Consider the following 21,673-nt stretch of genomic DNA (forward strand, 5'->3'; position numbering starts at 1 on the left):
ACCTCTTCATCTTGGAGGGGCTCCAGCATCAGGGAAACCCCCATCGTGAGGAACCTCCTTTGGGTGGAATCTCCATCTTGGGGAAAAACTCAGTTGTGGGGGGAAACTTTGTGGTGGGGGAACCGCCATCATGGGCAAACCTCCATCATGGGAGGGGAACCTCCATTGTGGGGGAAACCTTAATTTTGGGGGGAATGTCCATTGTGGGGTAAACCTTCATTGTGGGGGAACCTTCATCATGGGGGAAACCTCCATTGCGGGGGGAACCTTCGTCACGGAGGAACATCCATCATGCGGAAAACTCCGTTGCGAGGGATCCTTTCATTTTGAGGGAACCTCCAACATGGGGAAACCCTCTGTTGGGGGGGGAACCCTTTATTTTGGGGGAAGCCTCATCGTGGGGGATACCTCTGTCATGGGGAATACCTTCATTTTGGGGAAACCCTCTGTCGGGGGCAAACCCCTATCATGGGGGAAACCTTCATTGTGGGGGAACCTCCATCATGGGGGAACCTCCATCAGGGAAACCTCCAGTCTCTGCATGTGTATGTGCTTACACGTGCATATGTGCACACACACGCACGCATGTGGGCCCATGCTGGCGTGTGCTTGTCCATGCACGTGCCCACGCGTGTGTCCGTCCCTGTGTGCACAGACGTGTTCAGGCAGGCGGGTGCACACGCGCATGCAGCACAGTGCCCACGTGTATGCGTGTGCACACACGTGTGTGCACGTCCGCTCTGTTCACACACCCCCCCACGCCAGGCCCTTGCTTGCTGGGTGTCCCCTGTCCCCGTGGCCAGGGCACACTGTGCCACCGCTGCCCCGGCACACGGCTCGGGCCCCCCCCTGCCCTCCCCCTGCTCGGCGGCGGCCCCGAATTTGCTATAAATGGTTCGGCAGCGCGTACGGCATGGCCGGCAGCAGCTGGGCTGCGTCAGAGCCGGAGGCCGCGGGGGTGCTGCCGCCCGGGGAGGGGGGGCTGAGGACGGGCCAGCTCATCACACTGCCCGGAACACGTGTGTGCATACATGTGCGGGTCCCTGCGGGTGAGCCCCAGGCACCCCGAGCACACGCGTGGCCGCTTGCACACACATGGCTGTGCAGAGGCATGGCCATCCCATGTGCAGCCCGTGTTGTATGTGCTCAGCCCCTCACGCCCCCGGAGTCTTCCCTGCTGTACACACCCATTTGCACACCCACTCATAAGCACACGTCCGTGGTGTGTGCATCCCCTCCTTGCACATGTGTGGACACACCCGCACGTTTCTCAAGTGCATATGCTCCCCTCACACACTTACACACACTCACCCCTCCATGAACACACACCCCTTGCACACCCTCCCTGTTGCACACTCACATGTGCTCCCTTGTGCGCACACACGTGCACTGATATGTTCTGCTTTCACACACTTGCCATTGCATGCAGCTCCCCTTGCACACACACTGCCCTTTGCACTCCCTTTGCACACACACTCACCCTTTCATTCACCCTTCCTTGCACACTCAAGTGCCTCCCCCTTGCACGCACACTCCTGTTGCACACACACCCCCTTGCACACCCCCACTCCCCTTGCATGCACATGCTCTCCTTTGCACACCCCATCTGTGCACACATGCATACTCCTCTTGCACACCCTCATTGCACACTCTCCCCCTTGCACGCCCCCCAAGCATGCACCCCCAATGCATACCCCCGTGCACCCGCAGTCCCCTTTGCACACCTCCCATGGGCACACACCCACTCACACAGACATGCTCCCTTGTGCACGCATCCTCCTTGCACACCTCCCCTTTGCACAAACACACTCTCCCCTTCCACACACCCCATGCACATCCCCCTTGCACACCCCCTTGCGCACACAACCCCCCTTCAACACCCCCATTCCACACTCCCTTTGCACACCCCTCCTTTGGACACACTCTCCCCCTTCCACCCCCCCTTGTGCGCACACTCCTGCCTTTCACACCTCCTTGCGCAAACACCCCCCTTGCACACAGACACACACTCCCCTTTGCACACACACACTCCCCCCTTGCACACCCCCCCTCGCACACACACTCCCCCTGCACCCCCCCTTGCACACACATGCACTCCTCCTCGCACACACAACCTGCCTCCTTGCACACCCCCCCCGCACCCCCTCACACGCACACACGCATTCCCCCTGGCACACACCCCCCCCCTCCTTGCACACCCCCTTGCACCCCCCCCCGCACCCCCCTTTGCACACACACGCACCCCCCCTTACACACACACGCACCCCCCTTGCACACACACGCACCCCCCCTTACACACCCACGCCCCCCCCTTGCACACACACCCCCCTTGCCCACCCCCCCCCGTTGCACGCCCCCCCCGCGCCCCCCGCGCCCCGGGGCTGGGCTGCAGCAGCCGGCGCAGCCCGCCCCTAATCGACTCCAGCTGCAAAAACATTCCCCGCATTCAGAGGCGACACCGCCTCCGGAGCCGCCCCCCGCCCGGGCCAGGCCGGATTCCTCCCCCCCGGCCCCCCCCAGGCCCCCCCAGGCCCTGCGCCAGCTGCGCCGGAACAGCGTGGCCGTGGGGCAGCCCCACGGCAGGGCCCCCGCGGGGGGGAGGGCAGGGTAGGGAAGGGGCGTGGGGAGCGGGGGGGGGGCTGGGGGGGGACGGGGACACTGTGTTGGTCCAGCCTGTGTTCTCCAGGGGGTGCGCCAGGGTGGAAATGGGGTACCGTGCCCATCCCACGTCCATCCATCCCACGTTCTCCGGGAGGGATGCTGGGATGGAGATGGGGTCCATTGCCCACCCATGCCATGTTCTCCAGGAGGTACACCAGGGTGGAAGTGGGGTACCATGCCACCCATCCCATTTTCATCCATCTCCAACATCCAGGAGGGATGCTGAGACGCTGGGATGTTCTCCAGGAGGAGAGGGGTCCCATGCTCACCCATCCTATGTCCATCCATCCCATGTTCTCTGGTTGGGGTGCTAGGATGGAGATGGGGTACCGTGTCCATCCATCCCATGTTCTCCAGGAGGTACACCAGGATGGGAACGGGGTACCATGCCCACCCATCCCATTTCCATCCATCCCCTATTCTCCAGGAGGGATATTGGGATGGAAATGGGGGTACCGTGTCCATCCATCCCGTGTTCTCCAGGAGGTACACCAGAAGGGAGAGGGGTCCCGTGCTCACCCATCCTGTGTCCATCCATCCCATGTTCCCTGTGTGGGATGCTGGGATGAAGATGGGGTACCATGCTCACCGATCCCGCTTCCATCCTTCCCCAGTTGTCCAGGAGGGGTGCTGGGATGGAGATGGGGTACCACATCTGCGTGTCCCGTGTTTTCAAGGAAGGACGCTGGGAATGACACAGGTCATCACATCTACTCATCCCAAGGTCTCCAGGAGAATCCTGCGATGGAGAGGTGGCCCCACGTCCTCCACTCCCGCACCCTTCAGGAGTGACGCCTGCACAGAGACGGGATCCCACGTCGCTCAGGCAGGACGGTGGGATGGAGACGGGCTCCCACTTCCACCCATCCCACGTCATCAGGGCAGGGCGGTGGGATGGAGACAGTATCCTCCATCTGCCTTGGGAAACCCAACCCTCGTTAGGGACATCCCTAATTGCCCGGGGGGGGTGCATCCTGCTTTCTGGCAGCTTCGTCTCCTTTAAGAGCGGCACAGCGAGTAGCCGAATTTAGCCGGCGCGGCCGCCTGTCCTCGCTGGCATCAGGCCAGGGCTCTGCCGGCCTCGGCGAGATCCTGCTCCAGCACCCGTGGCCGGGGGGGACACAATGGGGCCAGGAACACCCGGGGGGGCCAATCTGCCTACAGCACCCATGGGTGCTGGTCCCTGTGGCCTCAGGTCTCTGCTGGCTTCGTCCTCGTGGAGGTTAAGGCACACCAAGCTGCGAGCGAGCAGCTGCCTCTGAGTTGGGGACAGCCAGCGATGTCCCCACCGAGGCCCTGGGACCTGTCACGCTGTTAAGGGCTAACAGGAATGATCAGTGGGGATGCATGAGGTGTCACCATGAGCTGTCCCGTGTCACCTCCCTGCTCCCCATCACCTCTCCAGCTCTCTGGCCACCCCCTGCATCACTGGTGGGGACACAGGATGAGGGGGGAGGGTGATGGGGGGGGGGAGAGGGACGCCACTGCCCTGCCAGAATTGTCACCCAGGGCTGAGCTGGTGGGACAGGTCCCCACGGGGCAAAGGGGGGAGCCCCTGGGGGACAGGGGATGGGGCAGCCCAGGGGACAGGGGAGCCTGAGGGCCACAGGGACAGGACTGCCCATGGGACAGGGTCCCATCCTCTGTCCCATCCCAGGAGAGAGGGGACAGGAGAGCCCATGGATATGGGGACAGGGGAGCTTGTGGCCAGGTGATGGGGACCCCGTGGTCCAGGGGACAGGACAGCCAGCTGCCAGGGGACAGGAGTGACCATGCACTGGGGGACAGGAGCACTGGGACAGCCAATGCTGGGGACCGCCCATGACCCGTCCTTCTCCCAGTGAGACCAGTTCCTTCCTCCAGCACCCCCTTCCCTGCACTGGTTTCACCCCTGGGACTCTCTCCTTGCTGGGACAGAGCCCAGCGCCATCACCCCATGGCTGACCTGACCATGGCTGGTCCTTCTGGGGACCTCCCTGTCCCCATTCCTGCCGGCACGAGCCCTGTGAGCCTCCTCAGGCACTGGTGTGATGAGTTGTGGGTGCTCTGGGGCTGGGCAGGGCAGGCGTTTGCCAGAGCGGGAGGGGCCAGGGTGCACTTTAATTGACTTCTGCCGTGTTGGGCAGCTGTGAAAACAGAGCGGGGCTCATTAGGGGACATCAAAGGACCCTCAGCACGGCCGGGCGGGGGGACGCGGCAGGACTCGCCACTGGCGTTTGCTCCCTCTTTGCTTGGCTTAAAAGAGGAAGAGGAGGATGGGAGTCACCAGCCTGGGAGGGCTGGGGCTCAGCTGTGTGCAGTGAGGAGTTCCCTGTCCCCTGTGCCCTGTCCCTGGGGTTAGCTGGACCTGGGGGGACCCGTTCTTTGGGTTAGCCACCCCAGGGGTGACCTGTCCCCTGGGTTACCTGGACATGGGGTGATCCATCCCTGGGGTTAGTTGGACTTGGAGTGATCCGTCCCTGGGGTGACCTGTCTCTGGGGTGACCTGTCCCCAGGGTTAGTTGGACCTGAGGTGACCCATCCCTGAGGTGACCCAGCCCTGGGGTGACCCATCCCTAGGGTGACCACTCCCTGGGGTGACCCATCCCCAGCGTGATCCATCTCCAGGGTGACCTGGACTCGTCACCAAGGTTCGTTGGACCTGGGGTGGCCCATTCCCAGGGAGATCCAACCTTGGGGTTAGCCTGACCCAGGGTGACCCATCCCTCGGTTGACAGACCAGGGGACAGAGGGGACACACACTGACCGTTGCTTGCAGACACCCTCCAGCTCCTTCCCCGCTCGGGCTGCAAATGGTCCCAAGAGCCAAAAACCTCCAAAAAACTCCGACCCCTCTCCCAAAAAAAAGCTTTCTGAAAGGCTCTGGGCTGAGCCACATGGCCGCTGCCACGGCAGGATCTGGCCCAACTCCTCCAATTCCAGCTCCAAACCTCCCTGGCCATTGCAGAAACCCGCAGGGCCGGCAAAGGGGGGGACACAGACACAGACCCCGCAGGTGGGTCCTAGCAGCACCCATGAGGTGGTAAGCACCCACAAAGCCCAGCCGCCGGGTGCAGTCTCTGCAATCTCAGCTCTGTTTTCAAAGCCAGGACACCGAAGCCTTTAAAAAAAAATCATCTCCCAGCTCCTGCATTCCTGGGTGGAGAGTTTACATTCCCCCCGTCCCCTGGCAATCCGCGCTTCGCCTCTGGAAAACAAAGCGGCCTTGGGTGGGATCTGCCTTTTGGGGAGCGGGACCCTCCAACTGGATAATAAGAACCAGCTGATGGGCAGCACCCCCAGACCAAAGAACCCAGTACCAGGGCTGGATACGGCCCTGGGATCCCCTATGGCATGGCTGGACCCACCCATGGGATGATGGCACCTTTGGGTGCATGGAGTTGAGGGGTGCAAGGTGGGGGGTGTCCCCCCATCCCCTTGGCCAAGGCTCGTCCTGCCAATGTCACCACCAGTGCGGTTTCCACCCCTCCCCACCCCGGGAGGGAGGCAAAGACATCGGCAGCGATAAAATCAACCCCATTTTAATTCCCATTTTGAGAGCCACTGAAAGAAGGGGGCATAAGGGGGGGCAGAGGGGTGCCGGGGGGGTCCCGGCCAGCCCAGCCTATCCCTCAAACTGCTTCTCTGAACCACGGAGCAGGGGGAAAAACCCTGGATATGTTTCCCCCCTCTTCTCTCCCCCCTTCCAAGTCATCGCTGGAAAATTAAACCGGATCCAAAGAGTTTTTCCTTTCCAAAATGTGCTGGAGAGGCACTGCCTTAACCCTTTCGGTTCCCGCTTTTCCCTTCACTGGAGAATTGGGATTTTTAAGAGAGTTTTGGGATCGTCCTGGGGCTTTGCTGGGGAAAGGGGAATGGCTCAATCCCCCCGCAAACCCCCTTTGGGCTCAGAGGATCCAAAAAACCCCCCAAAATGATGGCAAGCAGAAGCTTCGGGGCTTCCAGGGGACGGTTTTGAGGCGCCCGTAGGGTCAGCACTCCCCCGGCCTGGTCTTCCTCTCCATTTTGGGAAGAGTATTTTTTTTTTAATTTCAATTAAATCCAGCTGATTAAATCCATCCTTCCCCTCCCCGAGATCTGCGCCAGCCCCCCTCCAGCTGAGCCCCCCCATCGCCCATCTCCAGCATCGCCCAAATCCCAACAAGCCGAACCGGAGCTCGGACCCGCTTTTCTCCGGAGACTTGGGATCGGAGCCAAAACCCCCTAATCCTATAGAAAATGTCAGCTATTTCCTCCGGGGGGGGGGGCACAGGAGAGGCCCCCCCCTTCCACTGCAAACCAAAAAAATCCTTATTTTGGGGGTTAAATAGATATTTTTTCCCCTGCAAAGCACTTTGTTCCAGCTGGAGGGGAGATGCTGGCTCATCCCCACAGTGCAATGGAAGCGGAGCGGGGGCCTGGCAGCACCCATGGGACACCCCCCCCCTCCATTTAATTCTTGATTTTTGGGGGAAAAAAAAAGCCCTCGGGAATAAGTTAGTGGTGTTTTTTTAGTCGTTTGTATTTGCAAAGGACTGTTTAAAAAGTAATTTGGGAGGAAGAGTCTGCAGCCAAGCTGGGGGGAAGGTACAGGCAGGGCGGTGCAGGCAGGGGTACAGGCAGAGACCCCAACCCCGGGTGGCTGGGAGGAGGGCAGCCCTGTCACAGCACCTTTTGGGAGCGAGCAAAGGGGGGTAGGTAATAAAAAAATCAACTTTCTTGGGGAGGTTCCAAAAGGAGAGGGAGAAAAATGGGATTTTTATTGGTTTTTTTTTTTCTTTTTTTTACCCCCCCTTTTTTCAGGGCTCGGCGGAGCTGCCCGTGCCCGGGGAGAGCCGGTCCGGAGCGGGCCCGGGCCGTTCCCGGAGCCGTTCCCGGAGCCCCTCGGCCAACGCCAACAGCCCCCGGCGGCCCCGCGGGAAGGGGGGATCCCAACCCGGGTAGCGGAGAGAGGGGGAGAGGAGGGCGAGAATTCTCTCCCCCATCTCGGCAGGTTTTTTCCCCTTTTTCTCCTTTTTTTTCCGTTTTTTCCCCTCCTTTTTCTCGTTTCCCAACCTTTTTTTCTCCCCTCCTTTTTCTCCCTTTTTTTCCTTTTTCTCCCTTTTCTTCCCTCCTTTTTTCTCTCCTTTTCCTCTCCTCTTTTCCCTGTCCCTTTTCTTTTTTCCCTCCCCTTTCTCCTTTTTTTCCTCTCCCCTTTCTCCTTTTTTTCTCCCCTTTCTCCTTTTTTTCTCCCTTTTCTCCTTTTTTTCTCCCTTTTCTCCTTTTTTTCCCTCTTTTTTGTTTTAAATAGAAATATATAATTAAATTTACAAATGCTATTTACAGGTTTAATTACAAAAAAAAAAAAAAAACCAAAGAGAAAGAGAGACACCCCTTAGACGTTAATAAATCTAAAAATAAAAAATATATAATAAAACCCCCCCAAAAAATTCAAGCCGAAGGGCAGCAGCGGCCAGGCTTGGGGAGGGGGGGGGGTCACACCGTCGTCTCGCCCTGCTTGCTGTTGGTGAGTCGCGTGTAGAACTTCCTCCACGAGTGCAGGGTTTTACCCGACCATATCCAAAAGCCGGAGGTGATGCCCACAATGAGAGTCATGAGATACTTGATCATGTAGACGGTGAAATCGGGGGTCATGCGGGGGGTGAAGTGGAGCGGGCAGGGGATGGCTAAGCTCTTGCAGTTCTGGCTGATCCAGCTGCGCTCCCAGTGCTCACGGAAAGCCTGCTCGTAGAAATAACAAGCAATGACAATGGTGGCCGGGACAGTGTAGAGGACGCTGAAGACCCCGATGCGAACCATCAACCGCTCCAGCTTCTCTGTTTTGGTTCCACCATGTTTCATGATGGTGCGGATGCGGAAGAGGGAGACGAAGCCGGCCAGAAGGAAGGAGGTACCGATGAAGAGGTAGACGAAGAGTGGGGCCAACACGAAGCCCCGGAGAGGGTCGATGTTGTTGAGGCCCACGAAGCAGACGCCGCTCAGCAGGTCCCCGTCGATCTGTCCCATGGCCAGGATGGTGATGGTCTTGACGGCCGGCACGGCCCAGGCGGCCAAGTGGAAGTACTGGGAGTTGGCCTCGATGGCCTCGTGGCCCCACTTCATGCCAGCGGCCAGGAACCAGGTGAGGGAGAGGATGACCCACCAGATTGAGCTGGCCATGCTGAAGAAGTAGAGCATCATGAAGAGGATGGTGCAACCTTCCTTCTTGGTGCCCTGCACCACCGTGCGGTAGCCATCCTCCTGGAAACGCTCGTTGCAGACCACCCTCTCCTCCAGCACGAAGCCAGCGATGTAGGCCACCGACACCATGGTGTAGCACCCCGAGAGGAAGATGATGGGTCGCTCGGGGTAGCGGAAACGCTGCATGTCCACCAGGTAGGTGGTGACGGTGAAGAAGGTGGAGGCGCAGCACAGGACGGACCAGATGAGGATCCAGATACGGGCGAAACGGATCTCGTCCTCGTTGAAGAACATGTGGCCATCGGGCCGGGTGGGCTCGCAGGGCGCCGCACAGTCCTTCTCGCCCAAGAACTTGTAGTTGAGGTAGCTGGGCACCTTCAGCGCCCGCGGACAGTGGAAGGGGGTGGTCGAGGGTGGCGTAACGAGGGGCACCCGGGGTCCCCTGGCCGGCCAACGGCGTGGCACTGGTGAGCAACGCTGGCGAACCGCCGTCCTCTGAATGGTTCTGCCCCACGCAGATCTGCTCGGCGCCATGCCGGGGGAAATTCTCGCAACGTAATCGCTCCGGCCATTGGAAACCAAATTTATTCATGAGGGCTTCGCAGCCCTGGCGTGCCCGCTCGCAGATGGAGCGGCACGGCGGGATGGCCTGCTCCAGCACCGTGCAGACCGGCGCGTACATGGAGCAGAGGAAGAACTTGAGCTCCAACGAGCACTGGACCTTCACCAAGGGGTAGAACTGGTGGACCTCCAACCCTGCGTCCTCCTGGTTGGTGTGACCCAGCAGGTTGGGCATGATGGTCTGGTTGTAGGCGATGTCGGTGCAGAGCGGGATGGAGATGGGTTGGCAGAAGCCATGGTCGGGGATGGAGATGCCCTTCTCACCGTGCAGCTGGCTCCAGCACGGCGCCGGCACGCTTAGCCCCACCAGCAGCCAGGCCAGGGCGGGCAGCACCCTGGGGGGGCCCATGGCGCCCTGAGCCGCTGTGCCCAGATTTATGGTGCCCGGTGCCCAGCCGGCCCGCCGGTCCTCCTTCTGGATCTGCCGTGCCCGGTGCTGCCTGGATGGTTCCCTGTGACCGGACCTGCCGTGGCCGGCGCTGCCTGGATCGTTCCCGGTGACCAGACCTGCCGTGCCCGGTGCTGGCTGGACGACTCTCGGTGACTGGATATGCTCCGGTCCCGCCTGGACGGCTCCCAGTCCCGCCTGGACGGCTCCCGGTGCCCGGCTGGACGGCTCCCGCTGTCCCGGTCTACCGTGCGGGGCGGGACGGCTCCCGCTGCCCGGACCAGACGCTCCCGGTGCTCCGCAGCGCTGCTCCCGCTGCCCGGACTTGGCGGTCCCGGTGCTCCCGCTGCCCCGACCCGGTGCCCGGAACCCCGGGCGGGCGGTGGCGCTGGCGGGGTGCCGGGGGTGGGGAGGGGAATGCCGGGGGGGGGCTACCGGGGGGGGGGTACCGGGGGGTGCCGGGGGAGCGGAGCGGCCGCACCGGACGCTCCCGCCGCCTTTGTGCGGGGCAGCGCCGCGTCCCCGCCGGGCGGAGCGGCCCCCCCGCGCCCCGCCCCCGACGGGCCACGCCCCTCCCGCCCCGCCAATCACATTCAAACGGCGCGGCCGCCCCGCCCCCCGCCGCCCCGGGCCCACCCCCCCCCCGCCACCCTCCCGCCCCCCCCCGCCCCCGGGGGTCACCGGGCCGGGGACCGGGGGAGCCCGGGCCCCCCCCGTCGCAAACTTCTTCCGCGCCGTGAAAAGTCCCCCCGCGGCGTGGGGTCGGGACGGGGCCACGGTGAAAAGTCCCTCCCCGTGTCCCCGGCACCCCCCCGGTGTCCCCTGCCCCCCCCCCGTGTCCCCTGCGCCTCCCCCCGTGTCCCCTGCCTCCCCCCCCCGTGTCCTCTGCACTCCGCGGTTTCCCCCTCACCCCCCTGGTGTCCCCTGCACTGCCCCCCGTGTCCCCCCACCCGTGGGGCTGTTCCCCCCACATCCCCCCCAGCCTGGGACCCACATTCCCCCCCCGACACGCTGCAGCGGGTCCCCCGCTGTCCCCAGGTCCCACTTTAGGGTGCACCAGGGCAGGATTAGCCCCCGTGGCCCCCTGGTACCCATGCGGGTCCCGGCTGCCTCTCCAGGAGCAGGGATGCCTTGGCCCCAACACCCCTTGGTCCCCGGGTGTCACCCAGGCGCTGCCACTGCCCCGTGGGGTGCCCACGGCCACCCTGGGGTGCTGCCAGAGCCCCTCAAGGCCACCACACAGCCAGCGGTGTCCCCAGCGTCCCCAAATCAGCTGGGGGTGGTGGGGAACATCCCGCATCCTGCCCCCCACCAGTGGCCCCACACCTCCCGCCCCAACCGTGGCCATGGCAAAGGACAACTCTGTCCCCAAAACCAGGGCAGCAGGAGGGAGCTGGGGGGCTGGGACACAGCGCGGGTGGGGGGACTGGGACACACTGGGGGGGATATGGGACACAGCAGGGGGGACCAGAATACATCGTGGGGGGGACCAGGATACACTGGGGGGATCCAGAACATGCCAGGGGGGTCTGGGACACACTGGGGGGAGGACCGGGACACATCGGGGGGGACTGGGACACGCCAGAAACCGTCATGGGGGAAAGAAACCGCAGGCAATCACCCCGAATTTTGGCAGCAGGATGGGGGGGGGGGCGGCTGCCTTTCCCAAACCAGCATCCCAAGGAAGGGGCAGACGGGGGGGGGGGGGAGGATCTGGCAGGCAGCCCAGCGCCCCCGTCCTGCTCCTTTCTTGGGGGGGCCGGGGGGGGGGGCGAGGGGCTTTCTGCTGGCTGCCTCCTTCCCCTCCGCCGCCCTCCCTCCCTTTCTCTCCCTTTCCTGTAACTTAAGCTTTTGTTGTGAGCAGGAGAAACCCGGGCTGCCGTGAAAAGAGGGCCCCACCGCCTTTCAGAGCGTAATTGAAACCATTGCGCGGCTCCTGGCCGAGGGGGAAGGGCAGGGGGGGCTCCAGAAATCAAAGCTGGGGGGGGGCCGGGACACGACACACGATGAGCACCCGCTCCTGGCTCCCCCCCCCACCTCACCGTCAGTTTTCCTGGCCACGGACGTGCCGGTTGTCACCGCGGCGGTTGGCGGGATGCTGGGGGCTCCCTGCTTTTGCAAAGGGGTTGGGGATGGAAGGGAGGGGTCCCCGTGGCCCCGGACCAGGTCGGGATGGTGGTCCTGTGGAGTGAACTGGGGCGGGATGGGTGCCAGCGGTCGGACACCCGTACCCTGGCTGGGGCACCCAGGGGTGCTGCCTTTGGGGCCCACACCGAGCCCACGGCCGCCATGTGCTGGGGAGGGTGGCTCGGCACGGCCGGCGCTTGGCGGCCGCCCAGCGAGTCCTCGGCCGGGGAGGCTGCTGGCGAAGGGCCTGGCAGGGTGCCGGGCTGCGGGGGCCGGAGCTCAGGCCGGATCCTGGCGAGCAGCTGCCTCCCGGCCCGTTCCCAGGTCCCCGTTTACAGGCGTGACGTGGGGTAACTCCTCTGGCCGTGGACCCCCTCGGCCCTGTGGGTGCAGGGTCTGGCTTGCGTGACACCCCTCCCGGTGTCCCCAGCCTCGGTGGCCTTTGCCCCAGCCCCGCCAGCTGGGGACGGAGACAGAGGGGGTGCGGGGGTGTCTGCACAGCCACGTGGATCTTGGCTTCCTAAAAGCTTCAGATTTTGGCTTCTTTCCGGGGGTGGGGGGTGGGGGGTGTCACTTCCAGAGGGGATGGCAGGGGCTGGGGTTGTCCCCACGCTCCCCGTCCTCCTGGGTGCTGCAGGGTGCTGGTGGCTTAGGACAGGGGGTCCCCGGGACCTCTGGGCACCACAGACACACGTGGTCCCACCTGGAGTGAGCCCTCCTGGGGAGGGGGAAACCCGGAGCAGACCTGCCAGCCAGCCCTGGGAGGCACTCCTGGGTGGGCTGGGGGTGCCAGGAGACACCCCAGGGAGGCAGCCGGTGGGTCTTGCCTGCTCAGGGGTGTCCCCTCGGAGGGACATGCAGGGTGCCAGGGAATATCTTTGGTCCCGTTCATCCCCGTCACCAGGCTCCCAGTTCGATTCCCAGGCACTGCGAGGGGCATGCAGGGCGGGAGAGGGTCCTGTCCCCTCCCCAAAAGCTTCCCTGCAGGGATTTGGGGTTGGTGTCCTGGACAGAGGGGACCCATCTTGGCACCCAGCGAGGGCAGGGACCCATCCTGGCACCCAGAGGGACAGGGTCGGTGCTGCCATCAGGCCAGGCTGGACATTACTGGGAGTATGAGGCCAAGCCCAGGTGTCCCCCCCCAGGGTTCCCCCTCACAGCCCCCAAGGAACTGCTCAGGGTGGGGGGGACCCAGGAGTCCCAATCCCCCCACTGCTCCGCTCTCACTTCATCCCAGTACAGCACTGGGGGATGCTGGTGGGCACCTGGTGCTGCCAGTCCCCTGTCCCCAGCACCCCGGGGTCCCCAGGTCGCCACCTGCCAGGGATGGCCCATGGGTGCCACCACCTCCAGCAGGGCTCGTGGCTCCGGTGTCCCTGTTGGAGCGGGGCACGGTCCCTGTGGAGCCCCTCTCCCTGGGACTCTTCCAGTGCCGCGGGGTGCCAGGGTGCTTGTGGGGTCCTCTCTGTACTCAGGAGGGTCAGGGGTGGGGGACACAGCTGGAACCCCCCCAGGTCCTGGCCTTGGACTCCCAGCAGCACCCCGGGAGGTGCCCAGCACCCCCAGAACAGCCAAAGGCAGCTCTGGCCCCTCTCCGAGCCTCCTCCCTGGGGACAGGAGCCCTGGTGCCCACTCGTGGGTGACGCTGGGGATGGCACAGCAGCTGACACTGGCCCCACACACTGCCCCACTCTTAGGCTGCTGGCCAGGACTGCTCAGGAGGGCAATATTTGGCGTGGGGGGAGCTCTGGCAGCACCAGTTCCCACCACCCCCATCCCTTGGGGATGGGCATGGAGAAGGGCGAAGCAGAAATGCAGAAATCGGGGATAGAGAGGCTGCACCAGGCGATGCCAGGCAGGACGGGGACCCCCGGGGGGTCCCCCAGGAGCTCAGAGGAAGGGCCCCCCCGGCCCCTGCCCTCGGCTTTGTTTCACACTTAAGAGCCTCTAATTAAAACCAGCCACAAAAGCCCTGGCTGGCGGCAGGCTCAAGGTGCCAGCGGAGGACGGGGGTCCGTCACCAAGGGAACAGAGAGGGATGCGGGGCCCCCAGCACGGGCACCACGGGGTCCCCCCACTCCCCCGTGCGTGAGCGGGCACACGTGTGCGTGCACACACACATATGAGCGTGCAAATTAACACACGGTGCCTGCAGGAGGGGTGAGCGTGGGGACGTGGGAGCGGGGCTGGGGGGTCAGGGGGTGACAGTGCTGGGGGGTGCTTGTGTGAAAGGTCTGCTGGCATGTGTGTGTTTGCACGCCTGTGCTCAGCTTTGTTGCACGCATGCTATCCTGTGGGTTAGAGAGGGCAGGAACCAGTGCCTGCTGTTCTCAGGCCTGGTTTGTACTGGTCTAAACTGGTCTAATGGTCTGCAATGGCTCCATGGGGTGGGAGGGGTCTGTAAGCAGCACTGGCCAGGTGGGCTGGGGGGTGAGCTGAGCCCTGGGGTACCCGTGGGGTGCCCCAGCACCAGGGGCAGCCCTTGCTGCCAGCATGGCTGCAGTGCGCGCCCATGAGGTGCCGGCAGCCACCGGGCTGAGCGCGTTAGCCAAACCCCAGCACGGGACCAGAGGGTTGATGGGTGACCCTGAGAGCAGCTGTCAGGAGCCCGGGGAGGGGACAAGCCCCCACCGAAGTGAGGGTCCGACTGCCCAGACACCTCAGGGGTGGTGAAACCCCGACAGCCCAGCGCCGGCGGTGGACAAAACCCACGCCGAGCCAGGCTGGCAGGACGCTGGCCTACGCTGGCCGGGGCGGCGTGCGGGGGGAAGCTGGCTTAAGCACACCTTGACCTTCCTGGCAGGGGAGGGATCCCTCCAGCTTGTCCGACACATCTCCTGCCAGCACCCGGTATTGAAAGCGCGGCGAGCTCGCGCGCGGAGGAGCCGGCATGAAAAGGCAGCTTAGGCATCTCCTGCTGCGAGAGATGGATTAGGGGCTTCGGGGAGGGCCGGGGGGACAGCGAGAGGCACAGCCGCCGCGGCATGCCGTGGCCAGGCTCCATGCCGGCAGCCACTGGGCAAGAACGGGCACAGCCGGGCACAGTGCCGCCAGCTACTGTCTCGTTGCATCCTGATGGGAGAAGGGGGCGGTGGGCCAGGCCCGGTGGGGCAGGATGCTGGGGCATCCCCAAAACGGAGCATGGGAAGAGAGAGGGACTGTCCCGGCTCAGAGGAGGCCGGGCAGGCAGGGGGCTCGGGCACCCAGGGCTGGCAGCCCCGCTTCTCCTCTCGGCTCCGGACCCCCCGCGGGTCCCCAAGGCATCCGCCGCCCGGTCCCTCAGCTGTCGCTGTCAGGAGGACGCGGTATTTTTAGAGCCGCCTGGGGACCGGCAGGTCAAGCGGTGACAATTTTTGCCCATGGAAGCTGGTGGTGCGAGGCGGGGGTGGCGGGAGGCTTTGTGACCCCACCAGCCCCTGTAAGTTTCCCCTTTTGCTCTGATTTGGGGTCAGAAATGTCCCACTTGTCCCCGGGGAGGGAAGCCCCTGGCACTAGCAATGGGTCCTCATGGAATGGGAGGGGTCCGGCCACCTCAGCTCTGTCCCAGGGCCCCATGCTGGCTCAGGGTCTGTGTTCCAGAGGAGGTGACAGCGATGCCCCATGCAGGCAGCCTGGACCCCTGGGATCCCCCCCAGGACCAGCCCTGGTGTATGGGGTGGGGGTCAATGGCCCCGGTGGTGCCCATGGTGGGGGTGCCCCACTGCACGGCAGGTGGGAGGGGATGGGGTGCCCCTGAGGCCCCCTGTCCCGGGAACAGCTGTGCCCTGGGCCGATGGCAGGAGACCCTGCCAGCACCGGGCATGTGACAGGAGGTGACAGAGCTGCCTGCTATTTATACCCGGCCCTTGTCAGGGCTGGGTGTGGGGACGCAAGCGAGCCCATGCCACGGGCGCAGGCTGGCCCTCAGGGTCCCCTGGGTACCTGTCTGTCCCGGGGACCACCCAAACCCCCTCTGTAGGGTGGGGGGGCTGCAGCCACTCACAGCCACCCCAATTGCCCCCAGACCACAGGGTACACTGAGCTACCCCTGTGCCCAAAGGGGGCACAGAGCTGTCCCCATGCCCCATGGGGGCACCAGGCTTTGCCCAAGGGGGACACTGAGCTGTCCCCATGCCCAGCGGGGACACTGAGCTGTCCCAATGGCTGATGGGGACATTGAGCTGTCCCTGTGCCTAGTGGGGGCACTGAGCTGTGTCCGATGGGGACATTCAGCTGTCCCCATGCCTGATGGGGACATGAGCCACCCCTGTGCCCAAAGGGGCCACAGAGCTGTGCCCAGTGGGGACACTGAGCTGTCCCTGTGCCCAAGGGTGGCACTGAACTGTCCCCATGCCTGATGGTGGCATGAAGCTGTGCCCAATAAGGACAATGAGCTGTCCCCATGCCCCACGGGGGCACAGAGCTCTGCCCAAGGGGGACACTGAGCTGTCCCTGTGCCCAGCCGGCAGGGCAGGGGAGGTTTGTCCCCCAGCAGGCACAGGTCCCCATCAGGCACACGTCACCAGCAGCCATGGGATGCCCTTGGTGTGGGGAGAAGCCAAGGGGGGGCCATTCCTTCTGAGCCCCCACCGCCACAGCCCCCACACAAAAGCTGCTTTACATGAGAAGAGGGGCCCAGGGGCCGCAGCACTGGCCTCCGCCTCCCGGCCCGCAGAAAGGGGCCTCCTTCACTCCCGGTTCCCGGCCTCTCCCTGCTCGCACACGCACTCACACTCACACCCGTAGGTGCATGCCGCACACGTACACACTCAGGGTTGGGAGTCCCCTGGCCTGGGGACACTGTTCCCCTCAAGCACCTCAGGCAGAGAAGCCTGAGCCCTCCCAGGGCTGCCCCCCCAAAGCAAGCTCAGTGCCTGCCCCAGATTCCCGCTGCCACAGCTGGGCTCTGCTCAACCCTGTAGCACCGAGGGAAACCGAGGCAGGGAGTGAGGGGCCTCGGGCAGCATCGAGGAGGGCACCCAGCACCAGGATGGGAGGGGCCACCCCTCCTCCGCGGCTTAGCACCCCCAGGGTGCCAGATCCTCCTCACCCCAAAGCCCAGGCAGGCAGGGCTGGGTGCCCCCCATCATTGGTACTGCTGAACATCAGCTTTGTGCACCCAGTGGGGTGGGGTGGGGCTGTGTCAAGAAGGGGTGTAAGCCACCAGGACACCTGGGTCCTGCTGGGGGAGCTGCCACCTTCCCCAGCGGGTGCCGGGCACCCGTGGTCCCAGCCCTGGGGCTCATCCTGCCTGGCTCAAAACAGCTCCATCTCCCTGTGGGCCTACATCCCCCTCAGATCGCCCACGGTGGGTGGGGGTCCCATGGTGGGGGGGGGGTCCCACTGCCCACCAGGGTGGAGCAGGAGCTCCCTCTCGTGGGCACAGCCCTGGCGCTGAGCAGGGCCCAGGGTGCCCACCCGGGACCCATGGGTGGGGTGGCTGCAGGACATGTGGGTCCCTTCAACTGAGCCATCCACGGGGCTGCTCCATGCAGTGTGGCCAGGCTCCCTGGGCAGGGATCCTGGCTCCACCCTGCCTGCCTGGACCCGTCTGGGTGCTTTGGAAGGACGAGGGGTGGGACAGTCCCCTCCAAAAACACAGCAGTAATTCCTGGAAGGAGAAAGGCTGCTCCCCTCCGTGCCTCAGCTTCTCCACCCTCCATGGGGCTAAGCTGCAGGGCAGTCCTCGGGGCACAAGGAGCCACAGGGATGTCAGCAGGGAGGGAGACCATCACCAGTGGAGGAGAGGCAGAGGCCTGGCAGCTCCAAACTGGCAGTCGCCACTCACCCAGGTGGGTGGGACCACAAACCTGATGAAGGACAAGACAGGTGACCCCTGGTGCCTAGGTGTTTGGAGGGGAGCAGAGTAAAACACCAACAGGCATGGCATTAACAGGACTTTCTTAATGCAATGAGGAGCAAACTCAAGCATGTTCCTGCCCAGCAAAAGGTCTCACAGCCACCCTGCGATGCAGAGGTCCCAACTCTCAACCACGAGGTCCTCCTCAGCACACAGGGTTGACTGCAGATGCATGAGGGAGCTCCACACAGGAGTTCTGGCAGTGCAGCCCAGCCTGCCACACTGCAGTAATAGATCAAGGCAGCTCTGCTATGAGCTACACCGCCTAGCACAAAGCACAACCACTGCTTTGGCCGCCCCTGCATCTAACCCACAGCCCCACTGTGCAGGGCTTGGTGTCACAGGCATACACCTCATCGACAGGTTTGGTGGTGCACATGGAGGCATGGTCTGGTGAACGCGCTTCAGAAAGGCCTGTTTCCAAACTCCTCTCTCCTCACCCTGCCTCGACGAGGCAGCAGAGGGCAGCACGCAAGCAGGATCCAGGCAGCAAGGCTTCTGGTGAGAGAAAGAAAAGGAATGAATGGAGAGACAGATGGAATCCAGTTTTCCCTGCTGTCAGGGATGGCAGAGAGACGGTGACACACGCTGCCATGCTCAGAGACAGCTGGTAACAGCTGTGGTGGTGGATGGAAAAGCAGGGCCTTGTCTGCTGCAAGCCCTGTGCTCAAAGGCCTGTGGGCTGCTGCAAGACGGATACCCCAAGCATCGCCTGGTGCCTGCAGGCCCGGGGTGCTGCTCCTCTGCCACCACATACGGGGACTTGGCTATGCTTGCGCAAGCCAGGCACACGCCTCCCTGCTCAGGGGTAAAGAAAAGACCCTGCAGCCAGGCCTGGCTGAAGGCCTGGGGTGGGAACAGGGCTACAGGCGTGGCTCCACCTGGCCCTGGGCACTGTGCTTCACCTCAGGGTTGGCTCCGAGCACCGTGATCCAGCTCAGGCTTTGTGCTGGGCACCATGGCCTACCTCAGGGCTGGCCCCAAGCCCCATCATCAGCCTCAGGGCTGGCCCCAGGCCCCCAGGCTAGCTGGGCCAGGGGCCCTTCCCCATCGCCCGAGGGGTGCCGGGCTGCCCCGACGCCCCTTCCCAGCGCCCCTCAGTCCCCGCTCCCGCCCGGCCCCTCCGAAGAGACTGCGCACGCACCCCTCAGCAGCCAGCGTGACACGCGACGCACGCCAGGGGGCAGCGGCGAGTCCCTGCTCCTACTGGTTCGTACCGCCATCACTCAAGAGGCTGGGACAGCCCCATTGGTTCGGGCCGGGAGGGCGGGAAAGCTGAAGCGGGGCTCGCGCCCTACCCTGTGCCCCCGGGTCGAGTGCTCGCCGCCTGACAACCCTGCGCATGCGCAGGCACGAGGTTGCGGGGAGCAGCTCGCTTCCTCGTTGGTTGCCAGGGTGCGCGCGTAAGCGGGGAGCAGCGCATGCGCGGTGCGCGCCCCGTTCCAAACCGCAGCGGGGCTCGGGGCGGGGAACAACCCGCCGCGGCGGAGGTTTAACGGTGCGGCCACCGGTACCTGCCACTCTCTGACTCCCCTGGCAGCCGCCTGTCAGCGGGTCGGCTCTCGCGCTGCTGCTGCCCGCGCCCGGCCCCTAGCAGCCAGCCACCCGCTTCCCGCACGGGCTGCGTCCCGCCCGGTGACGCCGCCGTGAGGGCGGCCCCGCGCCGCCCACGTGAACTGCCCTGCCGCGCATGCGCGAAGGCGTCCGGCGCGGCGGGGGCGGGGCGGGCGCGCTGCCGCGGCGCGGGCGGCGCTGAGGGGAGGCGGCCGGAGGCGCGGGGCCGGACCGAGCCGAGCCGAGCCGAACGAGGCGGCGGCGGCGCAAGATGGCGGACAGGTTCTCCCGCTTCAACGAGGACAGGGACTTCCAGGTAACGGCCGCGCCGCGGGAGCGGGCGGGCCCCGACTCTACTCCGGGCGGCCGCGACCCCCTCAGGCCGGGGCGGGCCGCCCCCCCTGCTCCCCCGCTCCCCCCCCCCTCACGCCCGGCGGGGCTTTGTGTGCGGGCCCGGCGGCGGGTAACGACACAAAGGCGCGAACGCGGGGGGCCGGGGCGGGCTGTCAAGGTGACCCGCGGGAGGGGGGCAGTGGCCGGCGGCCTCGTAACGGCGGCGGCGGGGGGGGGGGGCGTCCCCGCGGAGGGGGCCGGCGAGTGGTCCCCCCGCTGAGGTAGCCCTCACCCGCAGGAGCGTGGGTTTTAGTGTGTGGGTTATTATTATTTTTTTTTTTTTCCGGTCGTTTTATACGGTCTGTTAGGCCGGAGGCTGGGCGGGAGCGGCAGCCCGGCGGGATGCGGGTCGGGGCCGCCGCTCGCCGCGGGGCTCACCTGCCCGGCGTGGCTCCCCGGCGGGGGGCTGCCCCCGGCCGAGGCATCCCCGTCTCTCCGGGGGCCCCCAGTGTGTGCCAGCGACCCCCCTCGTGTGGAAAACGCGTTTTACCTTCTCGTACCCCCCTCTCTCCCCGAAAACATTAGTATTTCGACGTAATTAACGCCACTGTTGCTGTTTTAAAGGGCATTTAAATAAACAATGGTGAAATTAACGTTGACTCATTAAGCCTAAACAATGACATTTTGTTTTCTGACTTCAGCCTGAGAAAGTCTCGAGGTTAGAAAGAAAAACAAAAGGAGTGAGAATAAATGCAGCTCCAGAAGAGCTACTGATGAGCTTTTATGTGTGGTCCTTGTTTTGGGAGCCCGAAGTTGGAATAGTGCTTTTCACCCAAACTCATGCTTTTCATCTAAATATTTGGGAGGGTTTTTTTGTAGTTGCGGAGCTTGCGTAATTCTACTTAATGTAGCATTAAGGTGCGATCCTGAAAAGAGTCAGGACATCCAGTAGTAATTAATTCACGTTGTTCCTTCTGGATGTTTTAGGGGATGCACACTTCGTAAGTCTTTACTAAACTGTGTTAGAAACGCACGAGAAAGTACATATCAGTGTGGTTGACTGCACTGTTAGCATGACCTTATCTGTGGACTGTAGGTATGGCTTCCTAACGCAGCCCTAAACACAGGGGCTGGTTTGCATCGTTCATTTCCTTAAATGAAGAAATGAATTGTAATTAATACTGAGATGGTCTGATTCGGTTTTGAAGTTCCTGTTCCAGGAAGTGGAGTGAGCCAAATCTTGGGTTTGAAAATACATTTTTCGTAATAGTTTGATTTGGGAGGGGAGAGATGGGGAACCTAAAACAAGTCCGGGACTGCAGAATGTAGCTGAGAAATGGGTAAGCTCTGTAGTCATGCATTGCACAACTTGTTCGCATGTGCCTTTTGCTCGGTGTCCTTGTTCTTGTCCCTTTGTGGGGCAACCTCTTTGCAAAAAAAATAATTGTAGCAGCAAAACCTGTTACTGTGTCATTGCTCTGGTCATGCAGGGAGAATGTGTAGTGATGTCAGAGAGGAAACAGGGCTCCATTACCCGATGCCGAAATCTTAAAAGCTGCTGAGCATGCTCGGAAACAATAACCCAGTCACAATCCTGTTTTCCCTTGACTTTAAGAAAGGGCACTATTTTTAATTGGGAGTTTATGCGTGCCAAATATCAGGTTTCATTGTCTTTCCCATAGACTACAGTAAAAAATAAAAAGGTTGGGTTTATTTTTATAGTAGGGTAACTTCTCTGTTCTTCCTGAAAATTTGCCAGCAAGAAGATATTTTATTTTGCGTGTTAAAACTTCCTTTGAGGGAAGAGTGGAATCGGTCCTCTGGGAAGAACAGTTCGGAGTTGGTTAAGGCTTGCAGAGGACTGAACGTGACAACGATGAGCTATGAAAGAGCTGATTAGAGGGAGGCTGGGCCCAAGTGTCTTGGCCAAGGTCGCACTGAATTGATGGGAGCTCAAGCGCCTGTGCACATACCCCTGAGAGTTGGTCAGT

At 63.0% G+C, this 21,673-nt stretch overlaps 2 protein-coding genes and 1 long non-coding RNA gene across 6 annotated transcripts in view; 1 reads left to right on the forward strand and 2 right to left on the reverse strand.

Annotated features, from left to right (window-relative positions):
• Positions 1 to 6,792: 6,792 nt before the first annotated feature.
• On the reverse strand, positions 6,793 to 10,381 carry FZD2 (frizzled class receptor 2). Its single transcript, XM_052785024.1, is given in 2 exon segments — positions 6,793 to 9,223; positions 9,225 to 10,381. Coding segments are annotated over 2 exon segments (1,674 nt in total). The 5' UTR covers positions 9,791 to 10,381; the 3' UTR covers positions 6,793 to 8,115.
• A 7,438-nt stretch (positions 10,382 to 17,819) lies between these two features.
• On the reverse strand, positions 17,820 to 19,164 carry LOC128141275 (uncharacterized). Its single transcript, XR_008234940.1, has 2 exons — positions 18,940 to 19,164; positions 17,820 to 18,293 (listed from the first exon to the last, which is right to left on the reverse strand). It is a non-coding gene; the product is annotated as an uncharacterized LOC128141275 (long non-coding RNA).
• A 364-nt stretch (positions 19,165 to 19,528) lies between these two features.
• GPATCH8 (G-patch domain containing 8) overlaps positions 19,529 to 21,673 on the forward strand; it is a 58,255-nt gene continuing 56,110 nt past the window's right edge. For 2 of the 4 annotated variants that reach the window (XM_052785025.1, XM_052785026.1), the window contains exon 1: positions 19,529 to 19,665. In XM_052785025.1, the coding sequence (XP_052640985.1) occupies positions 19,621 to 19,665 (45 nt within the window). In that variant the 5' untranslated portion in view covers positions 19,529 to 19,620. The remainder of the gene's footprint in view (positions 19,666 to 21,673) is intronic. The other 2 variants (XM_052785029.1, XM_052785027.1) reach the window with 1 other exon arrangement.

Source organism: Harpia harpyja, chromosome 4 (genome assembly GCF_026419915.1).
Source record: "Harpia harpyja isolate bHarHar1 chromosome 4, bHarHar1 primary haplotype, whole genome shotgun sequence".
NCBI classification, from domain to species: Eukaryota; Metazoa; Chordata; class Aves; order Accipitriformes; family Accipitridae; genus Harpia; species Harpia harpyja.